This window comes from Bufo gargarizans, chromosome 8 (genome assembly GCF_014858855.1).
Source record: "Bufo gargarizans isolate SCDJY-AF-19 chromosome 8, ASM1485885v1, whole genome shotgun sequence".
NCBI lineage: Eukaryota > Metazoa > Chordata > Amphibia > Anura > Bufonidae > Bufo > Bufo gargarizans.
In genome coordinates, this window is record NC_058087.1 from 10,566,868 (window position 1) to 10,579,912 (window position 13,045).

General features: G+C 41.7%; 1 protein-coding gene across 1 annotated transcript in view; it reads right to left on the bottom strand.

The window, feature by feature from the left end:
• COL28A1 (collagen type XXVIII alpha 1 chain) overlaps positions 1 to 13,045 on the bottom strand; it is a 49,981-nt gene that overhangs the window by 12,640 nt on the left and 24,296 nt on the right. The window contains exons 12-28 of the mRNA XM_044302534.1: positions 12,475 to 12,543; positions 10,756 to 10,824; positions 8,981 to 9,049; positions 8,827 to 8,895; positions 8,670 to 8,738; positions 8,331 to 8,399; positions 6,791 to 6,862; positions 6,445 to 6,513; positions 5,779 to 5,850; positions 5,083 to 5,151; positions 4,760 to 4,828; positions 4,537 to 4,605; positions 4,382 to 4,450; positions 3,153 to 3,221; positions 1,366 to 1,434; positions 1,136 to 1,204; positions 719 to 799 (exon numbers count right to left, since the gene is read on the bottom strand). Coding sequence (XP_044158469.1) covers positions 719 to 799; positions 1,136 to 1,204; positions 1,366 to 1,434; positions 3,153 to 3,221; positions 4,382 to 4,450; positions 4,537 to 4,605; positions 4,760 to 4,828; positions 5,083 to 5,151; positions 5,779 to 5,850; positions 6,445 to 6,513; positions 6,791 to 6,862; positions 8,331 to 8,399; positions 8,670 to 8,738; positions 8,827 to 8,895; positions 8,981 to 9,049; positions 10,756 to 10,824; positions 12,475 to 12,543 — 1,191 coding nt within the window. The remainder of the gene's footprint in view (positions 1 to 718; positions 800 to 1,135; positions 1,205 to 1,365; positions 1,435 to 3,152; positions 3,222 to 4,381; positions 4,451 to 4,536; positions 4,606 to 4,759; positions 4,829 to 5,082; positions 5,152 to 5,778; positions 5,851 to 6,444; positions 6,514 to 6,790; positions 6,863 to 8,330; positions 8,400 to 8,669; positions 8,739 to 8,826; positions 8,896 to 8,980; positions 9,050 to 10,755; positions 10,825 to 12,474; positions 12,544 to 13,045) is intronic.

A 13,045-nucleotide genomic window follows, 5' to 3' on the forward strand; every position in this document is an offset into this window, starting at 1 on the left:
GGGTCTCTGCACTCCTCTGTCCCCAAGCCGGGTCCACCCTGCATAGCGCGGCGGTTACCTATCTGAGAAGGCAGAATCGCTGATACACTGCTTCTGCCTTCTCCTCGGGTCTCGTGCTGTCCTGCTCCTGCTACAGTGCTGTAATGCGCTGTCATGCGGCGCTCATGGCAGAAACACAGCTGATCGCACGATCATCTGTGTTTCTGTCCAGGAAGTCGGGGGCTGCAAACTTTGGCTCTGGGGCGGGCCGCACGTTGTGCACCCCTGCTTTAGAAGGTCCAGATTTTTGCTTCCCCTATCTACGATTGCTCAGTGTCTATGTTTTGCTTCCTCTAGATCCAAGACAGTTGATTTTTATATATACGTGACTATCTAGATAACTGTGCACAAATGAATGAGTGATTCAAGAAAGTATGTGGAGGACTTTCAGGATGCCATTGGGGTGAGAGTTTGAAACCAGATAATTTAAGGCTCTAAATCTCTGGATCCATGTGAGGTACAGGGCTGGTTCTAGCTTTGTTAGAAAGAGATTGCAATGTACGATAAAATGTCAGATTTTTTTTATTTTTTACCTTAATTATGGGATAACCCTTTAAAGTGGATTGGTGGTAACCTTTGTTGCGCCAAGGGAGATAAATTAAGTTAGAGGGGTTTGCACTATGCTACTTATGCATAAGGCGATGTTGTTGGAAGGATTGTCTACAAGGTAAGACCTTACCATTTCTCCAGGGCCTCCATGATCTCCATTGTCACCTTTATCCCCCTTTCTTCCTCTTTCGCCAGCAGAACCACGATCACCCTGAAAGGTTTAACAGTCTCACATTAGAAAAGGCCTTGAATCTACTTTTTTTATTTTTACATAAGATTTTGTGTTTTTCAACAACAATAATACAACATCTTTGAGGAGGAGCATTATTATTCTTAGTTTAAAGAAGTTCTGTAAATTTCCAAATTGATGTCATAGGCTTATGACATTCTACCAGTGCGAGGTATAGTAGGTGAAGGTCCAACAGCTGGGAACATATGAGATAGCCCACTCATTGTTATGATCGGTTTGGGTCTCATTGGTCGTGCTTGCACTGGTCACACAGAAACCCCCTAATTAAGAGGTAATGTAAATAAAATTTGACCTGACCTTCGGCCCTAGAAGTCCCTCTCCCGGAAGTCCACGTGATCCTGGCAAACCTTGAACTCCTTGTTCTCCCTTAAAACAGAATAAAACCATGCATGTATACATTTACGTGTGAAACAAAAATGTTAGAAAGTTGTTATGAAGAAGAAGAAAAAATATTATTTGCGTTTGATGGGCTCGTACTTTAAAAGTCCTGACAAAAAAGAGAACATTGGGTTAAGTGTATTCCTTACCTTTGAACCCTGTATGCCTTCTCCTGGAGGACCCTGGGGACCTGGTAATCCTGTTTTTCCCACATTTCCCTTAAAAACAGTATTTATATTAATGAAATATGAAGCATATCATAAGCCAGGAATTACAAAACACTGTAGTAATTTGTAGCAATATTCAGAATTTTAGATTTGACATTTTTAACCCCTTCATGCTCAGTGCCGGTATTATTATGTGCTGTAATAGTATGTCACAGTGCAGGCTGAGGAGCTGTGCCCATGCTATTGCTTGTCAGCTGTATTATGTCAGCAGTTTTACTCCTCAGATGCCACGGTTAATAGCAACTGCAGCATCTAAGCGGTTAGGAAGAGAGCTCCTTCTGTCCTTCAATCGGCACCCTGCAAACAAAATTGTGGTGTGCCAAGTATTTGGCATTGCAGCCGGGGACCTCCTCAAGGCCTGGCAGAATGTGACAGACCGTCTGTCAGATTGACTATGCACTGTACTACAACATTACAATGTTTAATACAGGTGTTCCAAAGACTGCAGGTTCAAGTTCTCTAAGGGGACAAATTATTATTTTTTTTTAAATAACATTTTCAAGATATGAAAAAACATATTAAAAAAAAATAAATAAAAAATATATATATATTTATATATAATACAAATGTGTGTGTGGGTGAACCATACTGATTTGAGCACCTGCATCCTGCTGGTGAGCAAGTGAGCCACCCTATTCACTCAAATATATATATGTTTAATATATAGGGATAGCTGTTTCAGAGTAGCTTGGGAAATGGAAACTGGCGCCGGATCTACTTTAAATGGGTTTGCGTTACTTTGTGTGACAGACGGAACGCATGCTCCCATTGTGTCAGATGAAGGGCAGTCTATGTCATACTGGTTGCTATAAGGATGAAGGTGGTTACCTATCAGTTTCCTCGCTAACATTACCATAGCTATACACTTTGGGGTACATTCTTTAAAGGGGTTGTCCACCTTCGTTGTGCTTTTTTTCAGACCATCCAGCGTCGCTGAATCTACGTTGGTGAGCATACTTACCTGATCCCCAGCTCCGTCGCTCCCCATTGTCCGCCTCTGTTCCTGGGTCTACCCACGTCAACATGCTGTATGCAAACAGCCAATGACTGGTTGCGACGGTCACATGACCCACGTCAAACAGGAAGTTGATACGAGGAGACCCTGGACCTGTGGCGCACAAGGGGGAGTGATGGAGCTGGAACTCAGCAGCAGGAATCAGATACTGTAAGTATGATCACCACCGTGGGTCTGGCCACGCTGGTGGGTCTGAAGAAAAGCACAACAAAGGTGGACAACCCCTTTAAGGCTGGTGTTTTGTATGCCAATCTTAATCTCTGCCCTGCTGGCGTGAGATGCAACACAATTATTAAGTCCACGCTTCCTAATAATTGTGGCAGGTCCATGTGCCAGAATTGAAATCTATATCACTATGGGACCTGGTGAAGATTTCAGGTATATTTTACACCAGTTTCTTGGCATAGATTAGAATAAATGTGCCGGGCCAGCTATGCCTGTCCCCGCACCACCTTCTTTTGAGAAAACTGGTGATCAGGGAATAAAACTTTGCACAAGGGGGTGTGCACCAAACTTTTTGACGCCATTTGGCATTCAGGATGTGATGTCCCTCCAGAGGTGAAAACCTCTAGAAATTTAGATATGAGACATGCCGTGATTCTCTGCCACGCAGTTGACACAGAGGTTTCTGTAATGCTCTTCATCTAAATGTAACGTAAAAAGAAAATGTGGTGAATTTTGAAAGTTTTCTTACCTTAGGTCCTGGCAGTCCTTCACCAGGAGGGCCGGACACACCAATAGGGCCTCTGAAACCTGGGTCTCCCTATAAATAAATACATTTGTAAATAAGGTGACAAAATAGTGTCTGATTCTGATAAACCCCACAATACATGGTACAATGTAGCCGTTTATCTGAATTGAATCACAATCACGCAATTCGGGCTCACGTGTAAATGCCAAATCAGTTGGATGTCTAGAAGACACGTCACAGGATGGACCAGTGATCTTTATAGAGGACCTGTCACCTCTCCTGACATGTCTGTTTTAGTAACTTGCATTCCCTGTGTCATAACAATTCTGGAGCATCTATTCTCATGACTATATGTTGTACCATTCCTATATTATTCCTGCAAGAAATGTATGAATGAATTACTAGCAATTTTCAGAGAAGGCCCAGATGGGTGTTACCATTTGGGTGCATGTCCCTGCAGTGTCTGACACTGATAGCACTGATTCGATAGTGTCCGACTGTGCCGGGACATACCCCTAACTGATAACATCCAGCTGGACCTTGCTAGCAATTCATTCACAACTTCTATCAGGAATAATAAAGGAATGGCACAACAGAGAGTCATAAGATAGATGCTCCAGAACTGTTTTTTACATAGGGAATGCAAGTAGTTGCGAAAACTGACATGTCAGGAGAGGTGGCATATTCTTCCTCAAGTGACTAAAGACTTCAACACGTGTCACAAGACTCTTTGAATGTCAGACCCAGAAAATACACTTCTATACTTCTGACCCATTATTGCGTAGGGTAGTGTTTCCTAACCAGGATTTCCAGGATCTGGGTTTTCCTTGAGCTCTGATTGTGGTCCTCACCCGGAACACAGCATTGATAAAGACCTGTATCTTTTACAACACGGAAGGGATTCCTGATTTCCAAAGTAAATGTATCTGAGCCAAATGATACCACAGGACAAGAATTATAGGGCATTTTACCAAGCTTTTTTGAGATATGGGTTCCCCAAAAGCGGAAAATTTTTCAAGGGTCCCCCTTGCACTAACAATATGGGGAACCACTGATGTGGGGTAATATAGCAAAACTTTGCCTAGCCTGTTTAGTAGGGTCAGATATGTCTTTATCCCTCGGGTGAAGTAATATCTAGATTGGTTAACAGTGAAAAGCCTGGAAAAGAACAACTGTTTTCGGAGCCCTTCCCAGTACTGTTATAGTACTTTTATATCTATATTAAATGCTACCTTTGGTCCTGGAAGTCCAATGCCTTCTGGTCCTGGTTCACCTGGAGCTCCTGTAAGCCCTGGCATTCCCTAATTTTAAATAGAAACAATTCTTACTTAGTAAATATCAGATTTTGAAAGGCTTCACATGGTACTTGGCGTAATGTTTTACTCACTTGAGGTCCTGCAAATCCATCTCCCTTTGGTCCATATGGTCCTGGTGGTCCTGGATTGCCTCTGTCACCCTACAGAACAGAGGTTGCAGTTGTTACATTCATTATTCATTCTAAATATGTAAAATATTAAATTATATTACAAGATAATACAGAAACACTGAGAATATATTTCTATAATGCACCCGGTATCTTTGTTGACCATAGTGGATAAATGTCACATTACCTTTGGACCAGCAATACCAATTCCTGGTTCTCCTATAAGACCTCGTGGACCAGCCGGACCAATGTCTCCCTTAAATAAGATATAAAATATACCATTATGTAAAATAATTATTCAAAGACTGATTTAAATAAGATGTTACTCAACACAGCTGTAGCTATACAGTATGAGCATCTATGTGTGGGAGCAAGAATTTTACTTTGGTTCATGTGAATGATGAGCCAGGATTTTACATCGCTTCATCACAACTTCTGATTCATATCTGTATATTTATTAATTTGTGCCTCTTTTTCAGTGACTGTACTACATCTACCAGCAAAGCATACCTTAGGACCCACTATTGCCCGACCGGGGGGACCTGGCATTCCAAGACGTCCTACAGCACCTATTTCACCCTAAAACACAAGAAGGCCACAATAAGTGAAAAAATTATATTCCCGATCTTGGTTTTTTATACACTCACAACACACAACATACAGTGATTGTATATTTTGTACATCATGTTATCCTATAGGATGATCAAAGCTTTTCAACCAGCAGTAATTTGTTTGGAAGTTAAGTATTGATGAGGATAGGTCGTCAATGTCAGATCAATGAGGGTCCCACTTCCGGCACCCCGACAATCAGCTGTTTGAAGGTCTTGGTGTTTCATGGTATACCAAGCACAGCGCCATTTATTGTATAGAGGCTGTGCTCGGTATTGCAGCTCAATCCTAGTTACTTAAATGGGAGTGAGTTGCATTAAGGCCATATGACCAGTGGAGTTGAGGAAGGCTGAGGAAGAGGCGTAGTGCTGGCTTGAGTACTGAGGCCCAGGTGTCAGCAGGCGTGCCACGAGTCTGACCCCAACGACCCTGATTCATGACCTTTACTGAGCATTGGTCATCAATATTTAGCTCCGATAAACCCGTTTTAAGAAGGATTAAATGGGATGCCCACTGAGATGAATGTACTTCAGGTATAGAACAGAAAACCTAAATGATTATCCATTAATATTTTTAATATGAATGACATTTGATTACTTTTGGTCCTGATGGTCCAGAAGGCCCTGGGGGCCCAGTTAAGCCACGGATGCCACGTTGTCCTTGGTCACCCTAAAAAAAAAAAAACAGACATGGGAAAATGTGATACTACAGTAGTATTTTTCTGCAATAATAATTTTACTGCAATAATAACGTTTAGTTGGACTCATCACAATCCACTTGACTGCAGGATATAAGACAGCCATATCAACATTAAAGGGGTTTTCATGAGACTTTTATACTGATGACCTGTCCTCTGGATAGGTCATCAGTATCTGATTGGTGGGGTCCGACACCCGGGACCCCCGCCAATCAGCTCACAGTAGCACCGCAGCCTTCTCTCTCCTCACCAAGCACAGTGCCTTACATAGTATAGCGGCTGTGCTTGGTATCGCAGCTCAGCCCCATTCACTTCTATAGGGCAGAGCTGCGCCTAGACCATGAACGTGAAGTTACACGGCCTAGCAAAAGCTGTGAGAAGGCCACGGCGCTGCTGTGAGTGCCGCTGCCTTCTCAAACAGCTGATCGGCGGGGGTCCTGGGTGTCGGACCCCCACCAATCAGATACTGATGACCTATCCAGAGGACAGGTCATCAGTATAAAAGTCTCAGAAAATCCCTTTTATTCAGCAAAGTTTATAAATGAAATTGGATCTTTAAGACTTACCTTTTCACCTTGTATGCCAATACCAAGAGACCCTTCTGGACCCCTGAGACCCGGAAGTCCTGACTCACCCTAAATGAAAACCCAAAAAATATATATGTTCTTTTATATTTAATCTCCTTTATGCCTATAGAGATTGGAACCTTTTATTTATGCATGTAACCATATCCTATATAGTAATGGCATTAATAGAACAACCATTATTATTATTATTATTATTATTGATAATATTATACGAACATAACATATGACAATGTAAATTCCAAATTGAAATATATGCAGATTAGCATTAAAATTTATGAAAAAAGGAAAACTGTAAAATATATAACATTTATAAGACATTAAAAACCTTTTGTCCTGGGGCACCATCTTCCCCTGGTAAACCAGGTAAACCAGCTAAACCTGTAGACCCGGGTTCACCCTGAAATATAGAAAGCAGATGTCGAGTGAAACAACTGCATATGAATTGTGCATCTGAATGTGCTATGTATAAGTGACTCTGCTCCTAGTGCTCATACATTTACATTTTATTTGTGTCCCTCCCCTTTCTAGTTAGAGATTTCTTTAGAAATGAATTAACTTTTTTAAATGCTTCCATTATACCACTGCCATTTTAAATTGGTCGTCCCAAATTTTGATATTGGTTGCCTATCCTTAGGATAGCTCATCAATTTTTTTTATCAGTTGGGGTCCGACTCCAATACCACCGCCGCTCAGCTGTTTGAAGATGTCAGCGCTGCAGCATTTTCCTATGTCAGTGACGTCACGTTCATTGGTCACATGGCTGAGGCACAGCTCAGTCCCATTCCCACCTTCACTTAAAGGGGTTGTGTCACGAAACATATTCTACATTTTTCAAATCAGCCCCTGGATCTCAATACTTTTCGTATTTGCATGGAATTCAAAATGTAGTATAGCCACTGATCTATTCAATAAAATGTATCTGTATAGCGCCACCTGCTGTTTGTTATTTTCCTTATTTCTTGCCCGTCTCACTGAGCTGGTCACACGTGCTCAGTTTAAATCTTCAACAGCCACCGGCCATATGTTCTGTTAGAAGCTGTGGCAGTTACAGGGAGAGTACAGGGCTGGTTCTAGATTTGTTAGATAGAGATTGTCATGTACTATATGATTACATTTTTGACATCAGTCGTGGCATAACCCCTTTAAGTAGGAGACCTTAATCTACTGATTATTGGGGCTCAGAATCCCCCTTAAATCATGGTATGTCAGTCCTAGTGTTGTTGGGCCGCAGGATCACCCCACTGCAAGTGTTGTAATGGGGCAAACAATACGATGTGTCCCCTTTCTGATGCTGGTTAACCCCGCTTGCCACCTGAGATAGGAGACCTTGATGCTTGTTTGCCCTCCGTCTTGTTTCTATCATTCATAGGTTGATTGAAAACGTTGTACGACCAGAGTGAGGGAAATTCTGCACAGGTCCTCACATGGGTCGCCACTTTGTACGAGCCCTATATCAGCCATATGGGCCACCTCTGTGGGACATAAGCCCTTGTATGAAACTCAGACACAAAAATTCTGTACTTCAAGAACATTTGGTCAGAAGTGATGATGGGTAAATATGCAGACTGAAGCTGTCCATACAAATTAGATCAATGTCGGCTGAACCCTCCAATTTTAGTGGGATCACCTGGTCACCTAAGGTGTATGGGGATGTCCCAACTCTCTCTCTCGATGATATAGGATTTCAACCTGTCCAATCCTTTTGTTCTGTGTCTGACAGCAGCTTATTCTCCTACCCCTATTAGGAAACACCTCTGCTCGGCCTAACCTGCTCATGTATGGGGCTCAAAAGTAAAAGCCGAAAGGCAAAAGGTATTGAAGGTGTATGAAAAAGCTGATTTTAGGAATCCTATAAAATAAAGTACCTTTGCTCCAGATTCACCAATCCCTCTTTCTCCAGGTACTCCAGATTCTCCTGGCAAACCTTGATCTCCCTAAATAAGAAAGGTTTATAAGTAGGAAATATGTACAGGAACTGATATACAAGTTGACATGATGACTTTTTTGTAATGATCTGCATTTTCCGTATTGTACCCACGTGAAGACTTTTTTCTTTGCTACTGATACAAGCTAAACATACCTATAGCAGAATACCTGTGTGGTTGACTATGTTCCTCCCCAGATATGGTACAGATAAGTGATCAGAAAATTAAATTGTGCAAAACACAACTATATGGTTTGTTGATTATCTAGTATATTTTTACCTTGGACCCCATGAGTCCTTCTCCTGGTGGTCCTCTCATGCCTGTTGGCCCAACAGGACCCTGGACTCCCTATAATCAATAAAGATATTTTGTCTTACTTTCAAGGTCAGCATCCTTTCATCAGTACTCTATGCCTAATATATTATTTTTCTCTTACCTTTTCTCCTTGTATTCCAATACCAGGTAAACCAATTGGACCAGGTAAGCCAGGAGGACCAAACTCTCCCTAAAAAAAAAATAAGACAAATTCATAAAGTGAGTAATAATAATAGTATAGTACATGTAAGGAACAGAGCTTCTTAAATTCTCACCTTATCACCCTTAATGCTAGGTCCTGGTGAGCCACGGGTTCCTCTAGGTCCTTCAAATCCTCGATCTCCCTATACAAGGAAACAGTGTATTACTTTTTATCATAAGAAATGTGATAACTTGGTATGTTGAGTTATTCCACGGAGGCATTATACAGAGATAAGTGGAAAATGAATCCTCTATATTTAATTGGAACAAATCTCTTTAGGAAAATTTTTGAAATTGTGTTCTACTTTGCTAATCTCTTTTTGTTGGAAGGGATTTCTTGACAATAAACTATTCATAGGGTGTCCCCAACAGCAATCACATGCAATTGGCGAGGGAACCCAAAAGAAAATATTCATTTTTGCTGCAGCACCATCACAGGAGAAAGTAAAGAAAATATATCAGCAGAAAAGGACATTATTGTTAAAGTCAAGTCAAAATGTTTTGAGTATACAGTATATATTTTTGTTTGCCATGTTCCCTGTCTATATTTATAATTCCTGAAATCCTACAGGTTCCACACTGGCCGCTGAGCCTCCTAATAGACTGAGTCTTCCTGTTCTATAGAGATCACTTCTGAGCAGTCATCTCATTATCATCGCAGGCAGGCATTACAATAAAAGGTAAAATATCTATTATAAAGGGTGGAGGCACATAACATTGGATCCACCACTGACAGTGTGTTATCAACACACCTCATCTCCATCCCCCTCCCTGCGCAGTGACCTCAGCACAGAGCATGCCCACAACACACTCCTATAGAAGTCAATGAGTCATCTCCAGACTGCTGTTTTCATTTGTTGAAGTGGCAAAGCACGATATCTGCCCCAATTAAAGGGAATATGTCATCAGAAAATGACCTATTGTTGTAGTCAAGTTTTTGGGCAATATTTTTTTTTTCTTTTTCATATCTCTATGTATATTTATAAGTCCTGAAACCCTACAATTTTCACACTGGCCACTAATCCTTACAACAGACTGAGTCTTCTAGTTCTGTAGAGATCACTTCTCAGCAGTCATCACATTATCATCACAGGCAGGCATTACAATAAAAGGTGACACCACCATTGACAGTGTGTTATGAACACAGCTCATCTCCATCCCCCTCCCTGCGCAGTGACCTCAGCACAGAGCATGCCCACAACACACTCCAATAGGAGTCAATGAGTCATCTCCAGTCTACTGTTTTCATTTGTCCAGGTGCGGCAGAGGATTCCGGCAGGCAGTTCCATCGCCGGATCAGGCAATCCAGACACAAACAGATGGCATTTGTCAGGCGGATCCGTCTGACAAATGCATTGAAATACTGGATCCGTCTCTCCGGTGTTATCCGGTAAAACGAATCCGGTATTAATTTTTTTGCATTTTTAAAGATCTGCGCATGCCGGATCCGTTTTCCCAGAACACTTAATGCTGGATCCGGCACTAATACACTTCAATGTAAATTAATGCCGGATCCAGCATTCCGGAAAGTGTTCAGTATTTTTGGCCGGAGAGCAAACTGCAGCATGCTGCGGTATTTTCTCCATCCAAAAAACGTAAGAGGGACTGAACTGATGCATCCTGAACGAAATGCTCTCCTTTCAGAATGCATTAAGATAAAACTGATCTTTTTTTTTCCGGTATCGAGCTCCTGTGACGGAACTCAACACCGGAAAAGAAAAACGCTAGTGTGAAAGTACCTTTAGAAAAAAAAAAAAGTATTAGTATTTGGTTTTAATTTGTAGATAAAAACGAGGGCGACAATTTATGAGGAACGTCATTTTCCCTTCACGTTCAGGGTAAGCCTTACCTTGGGTCCAGGAAATCCTTCTCCTTGAGGTCCCCTTTCTCCTGGCAGCCCCTGCGATCCCTGAGGTCCCTGTTACAATGGAAGCATTTACAATATATCATTCTTCTCATGTAATGACTGCTGACTTGATACTACAAGGCTCACGCTTTGTTCTGCACCGGCCATCCAGTCCTAACTTGTTTTACAATAATTTCATGTAAGACGACTGACGAAAGTGTTAGGACTGGAAGCTAATATTCCTTATTGTTTAGAACTATTGTATCAAATAGAAAATATTAAACTGTTTATTTTTCACTGAGTTTTAATCTGTTACATTGTGCATATGATAGTCATTGAATAGCAGTCAGTTTATGCATGATATGTTTTTGTTTTGTTTGAAATTACAGTTAATATGAATTAAGCTAAATGAATTTTTGGAAGGTCTGTAAGAATTGGGGTAAGTTACATAAACCTGTCCCAGCACGATCCCTGTTTAGGGAAACATATGGGTTTTTACAGTTCAATCTTAAATCAGTTTTCTTACAGAAAAAATATGACTAAATATACCTTTATATAGGGGGACATTTATTAAAGGGGTTATCCCATCTTAGACAATGGGGGCATATCGTTAGGATATGCCCCCATTGTCTGATAGGTGCGGGTCCCACCTCTGGGACCCGCACCTACAAGGATAACGGAGCCGCTGAGAGTTGCGGCTGGTTTCCCGGGGTCCGTCCATCACCAGGCGCAGCTCCCCGCCTCTCCCATTGAAGTGAATGGGAGCTCACCGTGCATGCTCTGCCACCGCTCCCATTCATTTCTATGGGGCCGACGGAAATAGCAGAGCCAGCGCTCGGCTATTTTCGGCGGCTCCATAGAAATGAATGGAGGGAGGCTGCACATGCGCAGTGCGCCCTCCTCAAGTTTCTCTGCTCCGTTCTCCTTGTAGGAGCGGGTCCCAGAGGTAGGACCTGCACCTATCAGACAATGAGGGCATATCCTAGCGATATGCCTCCATTGTCTAAGATGGGATAACCCCTTTAAGATTACACGCTAGTTGTAATCTTTCTCCACCACAATTATTAAGAGGCGCATGCCTCTTAAAGCAGTTTTCCAGGAGTTTAATATTAATGGCCCAGCATCAGGATAGGTCCTCTATATGTGATTGGTGGGGGTCCGACTCACAACACCCCCACAATCGGCTGTTTGAAGAGGTCACGGTACTTTGGTGAGTGCTGAAGCCGCTTTCTAGACCAGTGACATCATGGCCTATTTGCACCTCAGTCCCATCCAAGTAAGTTGGTCTGCGCTGCAGTACTATGAATAGCGCTGTACTTGGTATGGTGTGAGGAGGGCTGCGGCCCCTTCAAACACCTGATCATCAGGGTGCTAGGAGTGGGACCACCACCGATCAATGCAATTCATTTAGAACTCCCCGAAAACTCCTTAATAATTGTGGGGCATCTGTGCAGGATGCTTTAAGACTTTGATTCTAGCTTTCTGGTTTACAGGAGATGAAAAATGTCCCCCATGGAGTATAATTTAGATGTATATTATAGATTACCTTTTCACAACTGCAATATGTCATTTTTCAATAAAAAATATTTACTATCAGTAGCAGGTATCATACCCTACAACTCAGTTGATGTTCTTATTGTACCAGAAAGAGTAACTGGTTGAGTAATACACATCTATAGCTTCAATCTGCATCAACCATTGGTATTGTGAAGAAATGCTTACCGACGATCCGGGTTCTCCAATTCCTGGCGGCCCACTGGGTCCTGGTCTTCCTTGGTGACCCATGTCTCCCTAAAATGATTAATTTACATTAATTGATACTCCGGTGATATAAGTTCACTTAAAAAAATGGGTTGTTCATTTTTTAAATCAGGTCCTCCAGTGAGCCAAGTGTTGGCATCTGGTTCTTGGAACCCCCTGGTAATCAGCTTTTATTCCTGAAGGAATTTTGCTGTAACAGAATTATAATATTACGTGGAGTCCATTAAATTCAGTGGGCAACCATGCCAAGTCTTCCAGATTGAAAGTCACTTGTTAAAGCTCTCTTCGCTTGCTTATACAGGTGAGGTTCTTTGTGGGAGAAGAGGGCTTATCCTAAATACATAACCCGTTAACAATAATAGCAAATATTGGGTTACTGCAAAATTTGTCGAACGTCTGTATATTTTTAGAGTTGCCCCCTGACAGATGAGATACATTTTGACCTTATTCATGTAGAAGTTGCTAGAAGTTTAATATTTAATTCCATTTGAAATGTTTTAATGAACTGGCATACTTGTCAACTCCAATTCTA